This window comes from Hippopotamus amphibius, chromosome 5 (assembly GCF_030028045.1).
Source record: "Hippopotamus amphibius kiboko isolate mHipAmp2 chromosome 5, mHipAmp2.hap2, whole genome shotgun sequence".
NCBI lineage: Eukaryota > Metazoa > Chordata > Mammalia > Artiodactyla > Hippopotamidae > Hippopotamus > Hippopotamus amphibius.
In genome coordinates, this window is record NC_080190.1 from 11,003,376 (window position 1) to 11,022,694 (window position 19,319).

Below are 19,319 nucleotides of genomic sequence, written 5' to 3' on the forward strand. Positions count from 1 at the left end.
ACATTTATGATTTCCTGGATCGAGACTGTTCCAGCGGAAGGGCAGTTGCAGCACTAGTTCAGCAGCTTGGTTATGTCAACGAGGACTTGGGCTCTTGCTGCCTTGTGATGTTAATCTGTTAATTTGTCCTCACATGATCACACGATGGCTGCCACACTTTGAGAAACACATGTGGACATGAAACTTTTGGCTAAATAGGAACATTTCCTCTCAGTGTTTATTTTTACTATAGAGAAGACATTGTTGAGAAGACCTTCCATAGGTTTCTCCTTAGTCCCATTGGTCAAGATTGGGCCACATTCCATGCCACACGGTATTAGGGAAGTTGGGAGGAAAGAAAGGTGATTATCTGGCTTTTGTTTTTTTGGTTTTTTTTGGTTTCTATGGTGAAAAGTGGGCTCTGACAGTAAAGAATAACGGAAACAGAAAAAATGTTTCCCAGTCTCCCTTGCAGTTGGGTTGGGCCATGTGACCAGACCTGACCAATAGACTATGAGGAACAGTGACATGTACCATTTCTGGTTGAGGTAATTAAGCCAGTGCTTACTTCAAGACTTCTAGTTTCACAAGAAAAATTATAACTATTTTGGTTAAGGCACTATAGTGGGGTTTCTATTATTTTTAGCTGAATAGACCCTGACACACCGTTTACTCACCAACCTAGTTATTGTCCATTTGTCCTTGCCCCAACCTCAAATCCATCCCGATCTTCCCTGGCCCTGCTCTGCCCAGAGACTGATCTATGGACCACATCACACAGGTTCTCTTGGCCTCTGGCTTCATGTTGGCATCAGCCATTGGGAGGTGAGCACAGGGGGAGATGTTGGGAGAGAAACCAGGGTGTTTCAGCCCCCACTTCCTCTTTTCTTAGCGCTTCCTCTTTTCCTGGCATGGCTGCATCCCTCTAGGACCAGAGCTCCGTCTGATGGACCCTTCTTTATGGCCTCACCCCTCACGGGGTTCTGGTAACATTGCTTCTTCCTCTGACCTGTCAGGTCCAGCAGTAGTAATGCCTTCCCAGCGCTGCTCATCCTGGGTACCTGTATTAGTTTCCTGTGGCTGCTATAACAAATTACCACAAACCTGGTTTCCAGTTGGTCTATATTTTCCTTGGTTGCGTGAGCTTTTGGTGTCATATCTAGGAAATCATCACCCAATCCAAGATCACAAAGATTTACACCTATGTTTCCCTCTAAGAGTTTCATAGTATCAGCTCTTACATTTAGGTCTGATGCAGTTTGAGTTAAGTTGTGTATATAGTGTGAGGAGGGAATCCAATTTCATTCTTTTGCATGTAGATATCTGACTGTCCTACCACCATTTGTTACAAAGACTACTCATTCCTGGTTGAATTGTCTTGGCATCTTTTTAGAAAATCAATTGGACATAGATGGATGGGTTTATTTCTGGACTTTTAATTCTATTCCATTGATCTTTATGTCCATCTTTATGAGAGTATCAAAACCTTCCAACTTTGTCTTTCTTTTTTTTTTGAATGAATATAAACAGTTTATTCGGTGCGTATCTGGGTATACAACAACAAATATTCAACAACTTTTTTTTTTTACTTTTTTGTGCACAGGACAGAAAACTGCCTGTACATCTATGTCCATTTTTGGAACACAGATTTTAACAATTATTAATGCACAAAATCTTACATATCATGCAACTCTATGCCAAGATTCCAACTTTCTTCCATGCAACAGATATGAAGATCTAAATGGAAACCTAGCTAAGTCTTAAACACTTTTCCAGAAGCAGGGATAAGTATATGTTGTTTAGGGGTAACCAGTCTTAACATTTCCTTGTACACAATATTCACGTGCTGAATACAATGACAGGACAACTCACACATACACAGATAAGACATATCTTATTTTAACAACACGAAAGACAACATCACAGTTCCACACTTCCTGTCTTTATACAAGAAGCCACAATAATAGTTTAACATGATAACACAAATGGAATTAAGAGAAATCTACACTTGAGGATTATCTTTTTTTTTCTTAAGTAATCTTTACTGACTGGGGTTGACAACACAACACAATTTCTACGCACAAAGTACAGCACAAGAACTTGACCAGAATACTACGAATCTAAAGGAAAACAAAATTTGGTAAAATCACAAGAACACTGTTGCCTTGAGCCTGAGATGCCAATTCAGCTTCAACCCTGAATTTGTTTGAGTTGGATTAAGTGACACAGAGTCAATAGAACCATTGAATTCCAGAAATCATAAAGTTGCGCTATACCAAAGTAAAGAATACATGTGAATCAAGCATAGATAGAAAACATTAAGCCAAGAAAACAACACGGTTCACAGAATTTTGTTTGCCCCTACAAAACATTGAAGCAGTTGATTTTGTTCTGTTTTGTTATTTTGTTTGTTTGTTTTTGAAGAACAATGGTGGTCTTTTCAATTGTCTTGATTGGAGAGCAATTTTTTAAATCAGCATTAGTGCTGTGAAATGTTTTCGGTTTGTCTTCCCCAAAGCATAGGTGAGATCATGAGAAAATTGGGCAGTCCTTCTCCCAGATTTAGTTCACTGATCATGCTTGGCACTCTTTTTTTGCACAAGCTCGATCTAAATCATGGGGCTTTTGTAAGGATGAAAAGAAGTTTGGGTGGCAGATTAGAATGGTGAAGTCTGCCTTGTTTGTTTGGTACACGTCATTGACAAATCTGAACTTTTGGGTGAAGGACTGCTAGAATTCAACAGCACCTGGAGGTAAGGTTCTGTTACAGAGCCCTTGTTTTGCCCTCACTGGCTACGTTGATTCGTTGTGGCTCATGGATTTGCCTCCGTTCAGCACGCCGGAGACACTTCTGCTCTTGGTTGGGGTCCCGCTTCCAAATCGGGAGAACTCCGTGAGGTCATGTAGAGACGGCTCCTTATACATGGCCACTTTCAGTGGTTTGGGCAGAAAGTGAGCTGCAGGCTTGTTCTTCTTCACATGGTTTCCTTTCATGATCTCTCCTTCTTTGTTCAGACCCAGATACCACCCTCGGCCTGACTGCTGCTGACGGTATATCATTGATGAATATGTCACATAATAATTTTCAAACACTGATTCTTTGAATTTGCACTCAGGTGTGAAATGTTCCGAGGTGTACAGGTATCCCTCGCTGTTCATTGCCAAATACAGCTTGGTTTGAACTCCTTGAATAGCCACCACTCGAAGACCCACAGGGATGAGGTTAAACAGAGTGTAAGTGCTGTCCTCATCTTTCGTGCCATCAATGGTTCCATCTGCCTGCAGCTGCAAGTGGTAACCTTGTCGGCTGTATAGTTTGGTAACTATACCCTTAAGCTGAGGCTCTTCGGGCTCTGTGTGTTCTTTGTGATGGACTTGCTTCAGCGGGCAGCAGAAGATTTCGTGACACTTAGCACGAAAGGGGGACTCTTTTTTCTTTAATTCCGCAGATTGGATGGAATCTTGCCGTAACATAATGTATTCCTGTGTGCCAGGGGGGGCGTCATCCAGAACCTTAGAAGCATCTTTCTCCTCTTTGGGCTTGGTCACCTTTCCACTCATAGATCCCAGCTTGCTTGACAAGGTTCGGCCAAGAGACGGAAGTCCTCGCCGCGCGGGCCGGACTTGGGAGAGTGCTTAGGGCGGCAAGTCGCGAGCGCGAGCTCCCCTCGGTGTGGCTCCGGGCGGAAGCCGCTTTTCCCCAGCGCTGCCGCCGCCGCCGCCGCCGCCTGCGAGAGAGTCCCAACTTTGTCTTTCTTTTTCAAAGTTATGTTGGCTATTCTGGGTCCCTTGCATTTCCACATGAATTTTAGGATCAGTTTCATATCTGTCTCTTGGTGAGACCTTGGAAGGCAAAGGCAAGTCTCTGAGCTGTCTTCGTGACCTGCTTGGTTGGTTGAGCGTCTGGCCTATTAGTACACATCAAAAGCTTGTCGAATTCAATGAAATGTTCTAGGGATTTTTGTCTGGAGTGTGCAATGAATTTCTACCTAGAAAATTGCTAAGTATTTGTTTCAGTTCCAATGCACTGAGCTGCAAGTAGCATTTAGTAAACAATTAACCGTGGCCTAAAACACAGGATATCTGTGGCTTACTTAACAAGGAGTCTGGAGGTAGGGCGACTCCAAGTCACTCAGCGATTCAGTCATGTCCGTCCTTCCTCTCCAGCGTCCCCAGTACTCTGGGCTTCTCTCGTGCTTGTCATCTCATCAGTAGTAGATGGTTGCCATCGTGCTAGGCTCCATTTCCTCATGCCGGCATCACCCAAGAGCAAGGATGGAGATAAAGCCTTTCTTTTCTGGAGGCTTTGGCTGTCATCCAAATGGGAAGCTCCCTCCCATGTCACTGTCCAGAACTGGATTATGTCCTATGCCTAGCCCAGTCACTGGGGAAGGGGGATGAGATTACCATGATTCATTTAGACCAATCACGCTTCATCCAATGAAGCAGGTGCCAGAGTACACCTTTCCTGACATCCAAGTAAAGGAGTGAGGTGAGATATACGTGGTTGGACGGCAATGAATAGTCCTTGCCTCAAGCTGAGTATACCTAATTCACAAAATGGTTTTTTTGTAGACTTGCATAACTCAACTTATTGTTCCTTTGAGAAAATAAACTGTGTTCTCAGTACCAAAGAGAACTCTTGAGAAACATTTGCAATACAACTCAAAATACATGGAATGAAATTCACACATTTTTCTTTAGAACTATATGAATATAATTTCATCGTTCTTAGACCCATTTGGAGGTATTTTAGAATCTTTTAGTGTGAGGACCAATTATGAGCGGGTATTTCTGTCCGGCGCTTGGAAAGAATCTCCACCTGGAAGAATGCTAAGCATCTGTTTTCAAGGCTGAGCCTGTGTCCCGGGGAGCCAAAGAGACCCCGGGAAGATGAAAGTCTAGAGGGGTGGGCACAGTGAGGGGTAAGCAGGAGCTCAGCACATGCAGTGTCAGGGGCGCGGAAGGTCAGGGCCTGCGCTGCCCGCGGGGGGCGCCGGCGGCGCTCTATCCGCTGCGCCCCCGACCTCGGCCCCGCCGCCGGCCTCCCGCCACAGGCGTCGCTGTGCGCCCGCGCCGGCCCGGGAGCCGCGTTCCGCGGGGAGCAGGCGCTCGCGCCGGGCAGGGGCTTTCAGTTTCTGGCGCGAACTTCCGCCGCCCCGAAGTTGCAGGGCGGCTTGGCGCGATGTCCGGGGACAGCAGCGGCCGCCGGTCCGAGGGCCGGGGCCGGGGCCGCGGCCGCGACCCGCACCGGGATCGCACGCGCTCCCGCTCGCGGTCCCCGCTGTCCCGCCGCGGCTCCGCGCCCGAGCGCAGGGAGGCCCCGGAGCGCCCGAGCTTGGAGGAGACGGAGCCGTCCGATTCCGGGGACGAGATGATGGACCCGGCGAGCCTGGAGGCGGAGACCGACCACGGCCTGTGCCGCCAGATCCGCCATCAGTACCGGGCGCTTATCAATTCGGTCCAACGTAAGGCGGGGCGCGGGGCGGCGCGGGCGCGGGAACGGGGCGGGGGCCGGGCGCAGGCCCTGCGCGGCCCGGCTGGTCAACGGCGCCCGGGACCGGCCCCGCGCCGCCCGGCCGCGCCTCGATTAGCTTGCGAGGCGCTCGCGCATCCGTCGTGCCGATGGCGCTGCACGACCTTGGCGGGGGCGCGCAGGTCCCCGAGGGGCAGGACGGCACCCCCGGAGGCCAGGCGCGGTCGGGCACTCGCCCGAGCCCGGACGGTCGGGAAGGGGCAGCGGGGGCACGCGGGGCACGGGCTCCTTTTCTTGCGTCCAGCGGTGCCCGGCGAGCGGTCGCCCGCGCGCGGCAGCGTCACCGGGGAACTGTCAGAAATGCACATTCCGGGACCCCACCCCGGACCTATCCAGCCTGAAACTCTGGGTGGCCCAGGGGATCCTGTGGCTTGCAGAGCTTGAGAACCACGGTTAGGAGCGCTCCTCGGAGGCTGCAGAAGGAGTGGAGCCTTTGGGCGAAGTTTAGGGGGAGTCAGGTGGGTCCCCTTTTAAAGTTCATTCTGCTAAAGGGATACAGACATCTTTCTGTTTCCTGGCCGTTTTGGTTAAGGAGAGAAAGCTGTTGGAAGAATTGTAATTCCCCGGGGAGTAGGGGGCGGGGCTTGGCTCTGTTGCTGCAGTTGGTCACTTTGTCGTCACTTTGTCAACCACTTGTTAGCGAATGATGAGCTCGCTTCCCAAAGCTTGTATTTTTTTGAATAGAAAACCGGGAGGATATATTGAATGCCAGCGACAAGTTAACAGAGGTCCTTGAAGAGGCCAACACTCTGTTTAATGGAGGTAATTCATAACTTTATGTGTGGAAGCTTTCTGTTATCTTGTTTTAGGATAATTTTAATTAGTGTTACATCAGAACCGAATTATTGACATCAAACAATGCTCACATTTATAATAGTGCTTTACTAGTTTTGGAACCTTTTTCATCGTAGCACTACTATTACTTTTATTGTGCACTTAGCATCCCCTAAGTCTACAGAAAGGGCTTTAGGTGACATTTGAGGGTAGGGGCAGCTTGTTCTAACAAGCCCCCCAAGTGGTTCTGTTGCTTGTTCACGTTCGAGAACTTTCTGTGTACTGTATTATCTTTCTGCTGTATTGACTGCTGCATCCCCAGCATGCACTGGTTGAATGGATGAATTAAAGAAAGAACTGAGCTGGCCTCTGACATCCTGTTTCTTTCCCTGTCCTCCTCCCGACCTCCCCTCCCTCAGCTCCTTGCTCTTGGTCCACCAGTGGGGGTGGCCCTGTCTACAAGTGGCCCTGTTGGTCTCCAGTAGGGGGAGAGGCGTGAGAAAGAGAGAGAGAAATGCCAGCGCTGAATTTAGACCACTGTTGCGGGGGAGGGGCTCTAAAAAGTAATCTTGCTTTGAGTTAAATGCAGCAGCAATGTTAGTGGTAAGAGCAGTCTCCCTGTTGGAAGACAGAGCACCGTCAGAGATGCCCCTGAGGGGGGCACTGGGTCACAGAGCCCTAGGACGCGTCCCCAGACCACTTTTCCCTCCAGGCCTTTCTCTAAGGCCTGTGGGAGCAGAAAGGTAAGGTGCAGACAGACGCAGGGAAAGAAGTCCACAGAGCTGGCCACTGCCCAGGCGCCACAATTCCTCATGTTCTCTGAGGACCAGAACATTCATTTCTAGTCATTCCCTGGTATGGCTAGTGGTTTAGATGTTGTCCCCCTTTCACAGTTTCTATCTGTATGCTTTCAAATTTGTGCCTCTCTTGCTCTGACCACAGCCTCCTTACCATCCCCCATCTGGGTCTACCAGTTCACTAAATCTCCTCAAACCTTCCTGAAACAAGCCTTTCCTTTTCACCTGGTGAAATCCCTCCTCCACCCTCTAGCTTTTGCTTCTCTCCTGAGCCTGGATCCCCAGGCTGTCTCCTCAAGGTTACTCTTGACCCCTTCGCCCCCTTATTATTATTATTCACCCAGCTTAGAAGTTGTTGAACAGCAGATCAATTCCGCTCAGCCACTTCCACTGTGCTGGCTGGGTCACCTCTTTAAAGCGAAGTTATTTACAACTGACCGAGGAGATGGTCAGCCAACGTAGAATTCTATATTCTCCATATACATGGATTCAGTGGTCCCAGTTTTAACTCTTTAGAGGCTTGGATTCATCCATGAGAGATTTGCACTTTCCTCACAGTGTGTGCTGTGACAGTGATGTGTCGGGGGCCCTAGAACAGCCCAGGAACCAGCCCCTCTAGCTTCTGCCTCTGCCTTCTTCTCTCACTCGCTATCACTTTTGCAGTAATTCTCCCGAAATGAAACTGAGGGGAAGAAGATGTATAAACACAAAACCTGGAGTCAGTCAGTTTGCCAGCCTGAGGAATGTTCGGGAAATCAGTAATTCAAATGTAATGGCCTTGGGGAGTGAGCCAGGCAAAGGCATTTGTGTATTTGAACTTTGCTGCATTTGTCTCTTCTAGACCATTGTTGGCTCCCTTTTCAGTTCGCCTTTGCTGGTGTTCGCGGAGCACTTTTCCACACTGTCTGTTCCCTTCAGGGTCTGATTAAACCCATTCCCCTCAGCCCTGCTGTTTCCTCCAGTGGATCCTTCCCTCACCTCCCCAGACGTCACCCTTGGTTTCTCTGCCCCATTCCCTTCTTGTGTCCTTTTACTTAAATCTTTTTCTGCCTATGGCTTGTCTTAAATCCCATGCTCTCCGTCAAACCTTTTTGGATCATCCATCCTCAGAGGTCACAGCCCTGCTGCCTGGAGACTGCTCATTTGGTGGTGCCCGTGCTGCCAGGAAGAGGCTGTACCTCCTGCTGCAGGCCCAGCACGTAATTTCAGTTAAGGCTCCTTGACAACTTACCTACGGCTGGTCGGCAAACCACCACACCAAGCACAGTGCTTTACACATAGCATTCAACTTGACTTTCATCATTAGCACAGGTGTCAGTAGTGCCTGGGATGGGTTGCTGGCGTCAAAGGGAAAAGCCAGGGTTAGAGATGATGGAGGTTTTGTTAAACTGGGGTTATTAAGAGATTGTGGTTCAGTTCCCAGGAGTAGGAGAAGGGCAGAGAGAGTTGGCTTTTAGGAAGACTGGTCAGCTTTGCGTTCACATTTTGGTGAGCTGGGCAGGGGAACCAGTTTTTAGACAAAGATGGGTTATGTTTGAGATTTTTTTTTTTTTTTTTTGGTCCTGTGGGAAATGCCAAGTGTAGTTGGAAGCTTTGAGAAAATGCCTGTGGATAATGTGTATGTTGTAATGTGTGTATTTTCCTTCTTTTTTCAATAGTGTCCCGAGCAAGAGAAGCAGTCCTAGATGCCCACTTTCTTGTTTTGGCTTCAGATTTGGGCAAAGAGAAGGCAAAGCAGCTGCGTTCTGATCTGAACTCGTTTGATATGTTAAGATATGTTGAAACTCTAGTAAGTTCAAAGCTACAGAATCTTAATAAAAACTATTTCATCTGTCACATGTTGTATAATTATCTACTTTGCTTATATCCATATGCAAATGATTTCCTCTTCATTTTTCCTTTTTCTGGCCTTAGATTCCTCCAAAGAGATCTTACCAAATTAAACAGATGACAGTCGAGCTAGGTGGTAGAATCTAGGTTGGCAGTTTAGAGCAGTTTGAAAATCTTCTAGCCTTCTAAGACTCTGGGTGCTATGTTTATGTCAAATGGCCAGTTTTTCTTCACTCAGCTGTCAGTTCGTAAGTGTTCCAGCTCTCAAGATACAGCACTTTTTGATTCTACAATTGGCAGTGTTATCAGAAATTTTACGGTGGGCAAAAAAGTACCACTTGTACAATCTTAATTGTTTTTCATTCAACCTAAAATCATATTCATATACTCAATGGTACCATTTATTATATTCCTTTTTAAATGTTTTAATCAGCTTTGCTGAGTTATAATTTATAATAAAATTCACCATTTTGAAGTGGGAGGAAGCAAAAAAAGTGTTCCAGCTCATTCTCAGTGACCCAGGACCTTTGTCCTGGGCTGGGCAGAGTTCAGCTGGAGATGAGTTAGGTCTGGTGCAGGGGGCATGTTTCGATTTGTCTTTGAGAATATTTCAGAACCATACGAATATGATTGGGGTTCTGCTTTTGGTTTTTTGTTGTTTTGTTCACCTGTCTTTGCCTCTTAATACGTTTGAATGGTTGTTAGCCAAAATTTGGAAACTTTTCCTTGATGGATTTACCAAAAAAAAACCACAAGGAGACTAACTTTTATCTTACTCTGCTGTCTGTTTTTTTTCCTTGGTTCTACTTTGAGCCAACCTCTGTCCTAGCATTTCTGCTAGGACATTGACCTTCTGACTGAATGTTTGTTAAAAGATTATTAAAATGATTTAGTACCATGAGACCTGACCAGATAAACTAATTTGAAAAAGTATGAGGCAGACGAGGTTTTCGTTGTTTTTAAAGCCTTAGATTTCTTAAAATTTAAATTTAACTTACTTAAATTTTAAACCTTAAAAATTGTCTAAAAACCTTTAAATTTTGACATATAATGCATTTTGGAAAATGCACACTAATGTATAGCTCAGTAAATAAAGTTGACTACATATTGGGTAATCTTTTTAAAAATTACTTTTTATTTATCAGGGTGAGCTTTGTACTTTAAATAACATGTCAAAATAAATTCCAGAAGTCTTAAAGCGGTCCATATAAAACCTGAAATTAATAGCTGTCTAGTCTCTGGAAAGGGAAGATGTTTTCAAATATGACACTAAATAAAAAGACTAAAAAGAAAAGATGGGTCGATTTGACCAGACAAAAACTGAAATGTGTTCCTCCAAGTGTGCGGTGGTGGGACAGGGTGGCAGGAGAACAGAGCGGGGCTGACCATGCCTCTCTGATCGGGCTCTGGAAGCCTCTCTTTTCTTCAAAGTTTAACTGCCCAAAGGGTGAAGCTCTCTGAGGGCTTTTTGATTATTGTTTATATGGGATACTACCATTTTAACTTGATAATCTCTAGGCATTTCATAATTTTATAATGTAATAAAAGTGTACTTTCATAAAAGCAAATTTAATATAATACACTTTCTGTAAGATAGCTTGAGATAAGAGAATTATTAGACTTCTGCCCACTGTTACCAGGAAGGCAATTTTAAGATGAACGATTCTCTCCACTGCTCTCTGGAAATGCTGAGATACAAGCTGAATAGTGGTCTCCAGGAGGTTGGCTGAAAATGAAAATGGAAAGCCAGCTAAACTTCTGTGTTCTGTCTCAGAACTTTTGCTTTGGGATATCATTTCATATTTTTATGCGAATTCAGCTTTGCTAATACTTTAAAAATGAAATGCGTGTGATCAGAAATTCCCAGCGGGCCTAGTTCTGGTCCGTCAACCCCTCAGCCTGCAGGGGGCTTGAGCAGGGTTTCTCAGCCTGGGTAGTAAGGACATTTTGGGCTGGCTGAGTCTTTGTTGCGGGGAGCCTGTTGTAGGATGCTACACAGCATCCTGGCTTCTACCCACTAGATGCCTGTAACACTGCCCTCTCCGCACACCCCCCCACCCACTTGTGACAACCAAAAACGTCTCTAGATATAAGGCCAACAGACCCCCCTGGGGAGTGCGGGAGCGGGGGTGGGGGGGCAAAATCGCTCTGGTTGAGAACCATTGGTCTGGATCATCTCACGTTCTCTCCAGAATGTTCATTGATTGAAAATAGCAATTTATAATAAGAAATTTGGCCAACATGTTAGGACACTGAAAGCAGACTTTGCCTCTGGCCTGTTGTTTAGTGTTAGAGATGATTGGATGCGGTGAATGATTGCTTGTGGCTTAACTGGGGTTTTTGTTTCCCTTCATTTTTGTAGCTGACACATATGGGTGTAAATCCGCTAGAAGCTGAAGAACTCATCCGTGATGAAGATAGTTCTGATTTTGAATTCATAGTCTATGACTCCTGGAAACTATCAGGCAAAACAGCAGAAAACACCTTTAATAAAACCCATACATTCCACTTTCTGTAAGATTATTTTAAAAATCCAACAGACCAGCCATTTGTAAACCTGAAATTGTTTTTTATTGTAGGGACAAAAATTATTTGGTATCGTAGAGGTGCTGATCGTGATAACATTGTCAGGAGACTTTCTAAACTTTGATTTAAAAGCCCATGAAATTTTGATGTGGATGGACCCTCATCCTGCTTGATTTAAGCAGGAAAGGCCGTGGGCTGGCACCTCCTTACCAGGGTACTCTAATGATCCTTTGCTTTCTTTTTTTTTCTTTTATCTTTTTAAAAAATATTTATTTATTTATTCATTCATTTATTTGGCTGCGCCGGGTCTTAGTTGCTCCTTTGCTTTCTAGCGTGGGAGACTTTGCATCTGTGGCATAATGTCTGGCTTTGTTTTATCATCTTTAAAATCCTTATCCTATAGGATGCTGATACCTCCTATGAACAGTATCTTAAGATTCTACCAATATATGTACAGTGCCATTTATTATATGTAATTCCCTCTTAGATGATCTCTGACCTATATTTGAAGTCTACTTGAGTCACTGTCACATAAACTGCCTAGTTCATTTTTTGGATACAACTCTAACTTTGAAAAGCTTTTCTTTATACTCAAATGGAATTGGCTTCTGTCTAAATTTCCCAGCTCAGTCCTATGGAGAAGCTAAGAATAGCTCTTCCTGGTTCATACAGCCTTTAAATTCATAGTAGATAACTTTTCTGGGATAAGCTCAAGTGTTTTCTCCCTTAAGTGGATAGCTCCGGGCCATTTGTCTATTCTGATTACCCTTCTAAACCTCCTGAGATACCTAAATGTCTCGGTTAGAAGGCTTTGGAGATGCTGATGTAGCATGCCTGTGGTGTGGGGCCAGGCATCTGTTTTTAACAAAACTTCCCTTAACTCAAGTGCCCAGAACCACTGTATATTAAAGCAAAAAGATCAAACTTCCTTATTATAGGAAAAGTCCGAATCTTTTTTTGCCGTTGTCATAAATCCTAGGTTCTAAGGACAAACTTTATCGCATCGTCTAGTTCAATTTGCAGCCGCAGTGATTATGTACAACTTTGAAGCCTTGCACTTGCTATTCCCTTGGCCTGCAGTGTCCTTTCCCCCATTTTTTCCATCTAGTAAGATTTCCTTATGCCAAAGGCCCCAACTTGGAAGCCTCCAGTAACTTCTCTAGACAGAGGTATCATTGTGGGATCAGTTTTCCCAACCAGAATACTCCCACATCTGGGTAGATCTCTCTGCCCAAATGCTCTCATGGCACTTGAGTAATACTAATACTCCACTACTCCAATATTCCATGATCTCCCAGATCATGTGGAAATGGATCTTTGTGTATGAATATTTATCTGTCCATTTCTACTGTATACTTTGGTTTCCTCAAGTGTAGGGACCACATGAGTCTAAATTCTCTGGGCCTTGGTTTCTGCGTGGTACCTGTAGAGGTAGGGCTTTTTTGGAAGGTGGAGGGAATCCAAAAGGGAAAGGAATCCCATGGCCTCTGCCTGACCTGTTCTCTCCTAAGACAGGTGTGTTCTGGAGTCCCAGGCTGTGGGCCTCTGCCCTGGCACCCCCAGACCAAAAGGCTTTTAACCCCAGTGGAGCTATTTGTTCCCTTCCCCCACATGTTCATCCTTCCCCTGATCTCTGAAGTTGGCTTTGTGAAACACACAGCAGACTAGCTGGGAGGACCACAGGCATATTCACTGGCTTACTGTTCAGAGTAAAATACAAAGGTGTTGAGGAGGTATCTGTGGTTGAGGCGAGCTCCTAAGAATTCTTTTGAACAGAAAGAGTGTCACAAACCTGACGAGAGTCTTGGTCTGATGTCACTCATGCATCACTGATGCCTGGTCTGAATTTGTGCCCTGGGAACTGCTTTCAGTTAGTGGAAGTAGTTTTTTTAAAAACAAACAAAAAAAGACATGAAAGCGTATTTTTCATTAGGTTGGGTTCAATACAAGGAGAGTCCCCTGTGCCAAAGCCACGAGTTGATCGTCCAAGAAAAGTTCGTTTAACAGAAGAGAAGCAGGCAATGCCTGACGAGGTTTGTTTTCTTCAAATGTTGCTTTTTACAAAAATTCAAAATAGCCATTAATATAATATACATGTAATTTGCCCATCTTTTCTAAGCTTTGGGGTCTGGAGTCAGGTTCTGTCAATTAAAAGTAATCATTTAACGTTTGAATCATTTTTTGATATGTTTAAGCCTTTAAACATTGTATTGGATTGGCCACTTTTCTTAGTTTTAACTCATTTCTGTGGTTTGGATTAGTTCTCCCAAACCAGGGTTTCTTAACCTCAGCATCATCAGCATTTGGGGCTGGATAATTCTTTGTTGTGAGAGGCTGTCCTGTGCATTACAGGATGTTTAGCAGCATCCTTGGCCTCTTCCCACTGGACGTTAACAGCATCCTTTCACCTGCCTCGCAGCCCCCAAGTGTGAAACCAAGTGTTAGCAAATGTTCCATGGGTGGGGTGGGGGCACAAAATCACTCCTGGTTGAGAACCACTGTTCTAAACTGCCCCTCTTGTGTTTTGTTATTTCATGTTCAGCCTGAAAATGGTTGATTTGGTAATGTTACTCCTCTATTAAAAAATTAATATGAAAATGTTACTAAAACTAGAAAAATCTTTTTAGCTATAAATTTTAAGATGGGGATAAAAACTGCTAGCAATCCCAAATAAAAGAGATTTAGAGGAGTTTGGCCATGTAAGAGAGCAGGAAAGGTTAACAGGCAGCCAAGTAGGTCAGTCTGCTTGATGATGACTTTCTGTTTTCAGTTAAAAGAAATGGAAGAATCTCATCAGGAAGCAACAGAAAAAGAAGTAGAAAGAATCTTGGGATTGTTGCAAACATATTTTCAAGAAGATCGTAAGTATGATACCAGGCTGAAAAGCGAGCAACTCATATTTACCAGTTACGCCTGTGTCCCTTTCAGGGAGAAGTTATTTTTATTTAAGAGGCATATGTGTAATATTTGAATCATTTTGATTCTTTCTTGGCATATGTCTTTAATGAGGCTTCTCTTCTCTAGAAGTCCCCTGAGAACACTGGTGAAGTAAATTCTCCTTTTTGTTTTTAAAAGCTGGTATATTTTTCTGTTACAAAATAATACATGCCACAGAAGTGAGGAAAGTAAAAAGTCAAGTACCTATTCTACCCGTCCTCACTCCCTAGAGGCTGCAACTTATAAAATGTGATGTGTATATTTTCAGATCTTCTTATGATTATGTCATAATAAATATGCCACTAGGTAGGGGTTTTTTCTGGTTGGTTTTTTGCTTTTTTCAAAGCTAATCATAATATACACATTCTTCTGCACTATGACATCTCCATGTGGACATTTTCTCAAATCGATGCATAAGATCCCGCTTATTCTTTTCAGGATTTCCCACTGGGTGGCTGTCTCATAAATACATTAACAAATCCTCTATTAGTGGGCAAGTTTTTTATAACATTTTACTCTTATATAAACTGCTGGAGTGAAAAATTTTGGTATGCAGCTTCGTGCACGTGTGCTAATATTTCTGTAGGACAGCTTACAGATTTTTAATAGATACACCAGATTGCCCTCCAGGAGGGTTGTATTGACTTCCATCCCACAACAGGATGAATGCCCACGTCCTTTCTCTGGCTAATGCTAGGGAGTATTGGTCTTAATTGATAAGCAGAAATAACCTCTCCTGTATTGAAGAATTTTTCCCTCTTTTGTCTGTAGCTGACACTCCGATATCCTTCTTTGACTTTGTGGTGGATCCACATTCTTTCCCCCGAACAGTGGAAAACATCTTTCATGTTTCTTTTATTATAAGGGTAAGATTTAAGATGATTTCTCTCATTGTTTTTGTATGGTTTTAAGAGGGTAGATAAGAACAGGTAGAGATGGGCGCTGGCAAAGGAACTTGTACCCGCCAATGGGTGTTTTAGAGCCATCGTAGCCAAACATCGACAAGTCATAGGCAGAAGAAACTAGCTAAAAATGTATGTGCTTGCTTTCACATTTTAGAAATTTTTTAGAGAAAGGATTGGCAAAATTTGAACGTGGAACTTATAGATCAGGTAATTGTATGACATATACGTTAAACTTCCCAAATTTGGTAGTTGTCATGTAAGAGAATATCCTTGTTTTCAAGAACTATACACTGAAGTATTAGGGAAAAGAGACATTGTTTATCGCTCTTATAAAAATTAATAATATATATAGAGAGAAAGTAATATGTAAATATGGCGAAACTCAAACAATTGGTGATTCTGGGTAAAGGATATCTGGGAGGTCTCTACAGTAGTCTTGTAAGTAATTTCAAAATAGATGGTTTAGGGGGAAAAAAAAGTCCTCAGAAATGTACTTTGAGAATTTGCTCTAGGGCGTCTTTAAAAGTCTTCTGTCAGGTTGCATTCCTGCACTTGTAAGATGAATTCGATTTTAATCTTAGGTAAAAATTTTGCATTGACCAAAATATTTTTCCAGAAATGAAAACAAAGGCATATTTTGTCAATGGTAAATAATAGAATTATGCATAATAAAATGTGGAGTATTCAGGAATTCCCTGGTTGTCCAGTGTTTAGGACTCTGCACTCTCACTGCTGAGGGCCCAGGTTCAATCCCTGGTGGGGGAACTAAGATCCCACAAGCTGCATGACACAGCCAAAAAATTAATAAAAATAAAATATGGAATATTCAAAAAGTGTGAATCAGTCAAAGAGTCAAGATGGTTACAGTTTTATTTGAGATCCTCAGGCTGAGGTTGTTTGGGTGAAAGAGCTGATTAGAACCTGAGGATATACCATGTAGAGAAGATGTTAGAGGAGGGTTGTCCACATAAACTCCTCATTATTGTTATGTACACTTTGATTGTCTAAGATTTAGAATTTTCTAATTAATTTTTTTATCCAGTGGTTATAGGTTTTGAATCTAAATTTTAGTTTCCTCCTAAAATCACATTTATGGGTGCAGATCAACCGGTTTGCAAGGCAGAAATAGAAGACACAGATGTAGAGAACAAACATATGAACACCAAGTGGAGAATGCCACAGAGTGGCAGGGGGGTGTGTGGATGAATTGGGAGATTGGGATTGCCATATATACATTACTAATAAGAAAAAAATATCAAATTGTATGCTTTAAATATATGCAGTTTACTGTATGTCAATTTTATCTCAGTAAAAGTTCTTGGGGGAAAAAGTACATAAATAAATAAAATCACATTTGTGTTTTTTAGGATGGTTTTGCAAGAATAAGACTTGACCAGGACCGACTGCCAATAATAGGTAAATGATTCTATGTTCAAAAGAGTTTGTGAAATGTATTTTATTAAATGTAAATGAGTTTTTATTTTAGGTAACAAGCTTTTGCAACGCTGTCTTCCTCAACTAACTGAAAATACTGAAAATTTGATCACAGTTTTTTTTTTATATAAACTTATTTATTTTTTTATTGGCTGTGTTGGGTCTTTGTTGCTGTACATGGGCTTTCTCTAGTTGCAGCGAGCGGGGGCTACTCTTCATTGGAGTGCGTGGGCTCCTCATTGCGGTGGCTTCCCTTGTTGCAGAGCCTGGGCTCTAGGTGCATGGGCTTCAGTAGTTGTGGCACATGGGCTCAATAGTTGTGGCTCACGGGCTCTAAAGTGCAGACTCAATAGTTTGTGGCATACAGGCTTAGTTGCTCTGCAGCATGTGGAATATTCCCGGACCAGTGATCATACCCGTGTCCCCTGCATTGGCAGGCGGATTCTTAACCACTGCGCCACCAGGGAAGTCCCTTGATCATAGTTTAAAGCCGATGGATTCATCTATATCATTGATTGAACATCTATTGCTGTGAAGATTAACAGGAAATGATATAATTTCCCTTAAACCTTAATTTAGAAAGTTTGTAATTGCAGTTATTTTTGTAGTTTTCCTTCTTTCTATTTTATGCCTAAGGCCAGCGCCTCCTTCTCTCCCTGAGAGAAGGGTTCATACTCTCCATTAGTCTTTGCCTGCTAAGGTCTCCTGTAGACAATGAAGTACTTTCATTGCACTTATCTGTTCCTTTAAAAATTCTTAATTTCATACTGGACCCACTAGGCCTTAGCTCTGTGGTTGGTTCATATATATATAGAGAGAGTTTTTCAAATTATTAGAATGTATTATTCAGTCACATTTTTTTTTAAATGGAAGGAAACGGGATTACTTGCTATTGTAATAATACAACACAGCAATGCACGAAACCCTAATAAGTATGTAATATTCTAAGTATTTCTCAATACCAGTTTCATTCCTGTTATTCATTGGTTTCTGTTCAGATTACCTCTTCTGACTTGATAACTTTTGAAAACTTTGTCTTTCAAACAGAGCCTGTTAATATTAATGAAGAAAGTGGAGGAATTGAGCAGAACACTCAAATTAGGAATCAAGGAATTATAGCTTTGAGTTATCATGACTGGGAGGTAAACACCCTGCATGTTGCCCCAGGCAGTTCGTCTCCAAGAATTCCTTTGCTGTAAACCCAGTGCCCAAATGTTCTGTGTTCTCTGCCAGGAGATTGTGAAGACCTTTGAGATCTCGGAGCCTGTGATTACTTCAAGTCAAAGCCAGCAGAGGCTAAGTGCTTGATGCCAGCTGAAGGTAACATTTCCTATGGGGCAGCTGCACAGATTTATTAAAGTTTATTTTTCACTTTTTCACATTCTGGTGAAATTTGGATTTTGCCTCCCTCTAGTGCCCCATTCTTAGAACTGTGTAACTGGTGAAAAAGGTAGAACAGGCCCTACTTGGTTGCAAGTTCCCTCCTTTGGATTGATTACTTGGGTGTTCTTAAGATGTGCAGTTGAAAGAGACAGAGCAGGGGTGGTTCTTGGTTTGGCTATTTTTCCCCCCTAACAAATTGATAAAATAGATAAGTGGAATATTGAATCATCCCATCAGTTTTGTTCACTGTCCCATTAGGTTCACTTACTTTATAGGTACCAAGTAGAAAAGGAGGATTGAGACAGAATTACCTTGGAATGGTGTTGGTAACAGGCATTTCTGAAATTTGAGCTATGCTTATGAAATAATTCTTCAATCTTGGTGAAGGAGACATTGCTGGGAGGAAATCTTAGTAATGATCTGGCGTTCTATACTGCACACAGCTGTGGGTGGGGATCAGGAGACTGGATTCTGTTGACTCTGCCCTTTTAAAATATTGGGCAAGTTGGTCTCACTCAGCTTTGTTTTCCTTCTCTATAAATCTATCTCTATAAAATGGGGGGATTCTGGATTAGATAATTGCTAAGACGTTTTTTCCTAGCTCAAATTTTCTATAATTTTGAGAGTTAAAATTAGGTTTTTAGTAATTAGTGTAAACTCTTAATATATGCTTCAATTAATTGAGCTTCTTTTCTTCCAAGATAATTGAAGGAAAGAGGAGAATAGATGTAAGATATATAACATGGGTTTACTTGGGCCCTCCTCGCTGAGGAGGGGCTGGTTGTTACATTTCATTTATGCATCTTAAATGAACTTTTGATTTATCATTTATAAACTGTTAACCAGCTATTTTCCCCCTTTTTTTCAGGACTCAAGTGGATAGTGAAATCCAAAAAGGAAAGCAGCATGTATTGTATATTTTGTATGATTAAACATTTTTAAAGACAGATTGTTTTTAGTAAAAGGTAGCTTTTGATAGTTAATGAATTTGTCACGGTTGTCTTTGATTAAAGGAAATTTACAATTCACAAATAATTGTATTCTTTATTTTCTGTTCTTGGGAGAGCTTCTCCTTTCTCTAGTCCTGTCCCATTGGAAGCTTTAATTAGGTTGTTAATGGCCTAAAGATCATTGTGGTTCTTTGTGCATCTTTTTGGCTGTAAAGTTAGCTAGTCCTGTCAACAAACAGTGGGTTGCACCATATGAAATTATGTTTGT

At 42.8% G+C, this 19,319-nt stretch overlaps 2 protein-coding genes across 2 annotated transcripts; one reads left to right on the forward strand and one right to left on the reverse strand.

Moving 5' to 3' along the window:
* Positions 1-1,490: 1,490 nt before the first annotated feature.
* LOC130853654 (fibroblast growth factor 13-like) lies at positions 1,491-3,693 on the reverse strand. The gene has a single exon (XM_057735875.1). It carries the CDS (start codon positions 3,538-3,540, stop codon positions 2,773-2,775), a length of 768 nt encoding a protein of 255 aa, XP_057591858.1. The 5' UTR covers positions 3,541-3,693; the 3' UTR covers positions 1,491-2,772.
* A 1,373-nt stretch (positions 3,694-5,066) lies between these two features.
* NSMCE4A (NSE4 homolog A, SMC5-SMC6 complex component) lies at positions 5,067-19,133 on the forward strand. Its single transcript, XM_057737273.1, has 11 exons — positions 5,067-5,447; positions 6,200-6,277; positions 8,745-8,875; positions 11,279-11,430; positions 13,376-13,475; positions 14,213-14,303; positions 15,151-15,245; positions 16,652-16,700; positions 17,766-17,860; positions 17,952-18,038; positions 18,970-19,133. The coding sequence occupies exons 1-10, from the start codon at positions 5,165-5,167 to the stop codon at positions 18,024-18,026; spliced, it is 1,149 nt and encodes a 382-aa protein (XP_057593256.1). The 5' UTR covers positions 5,067-5,164; the 3' UTR covers positions 18,027-18,038; positions 18,970-19,133.
* The last annotated feature ends 186 nt before the right edge of the window (positions 19,134-19,319 follow it).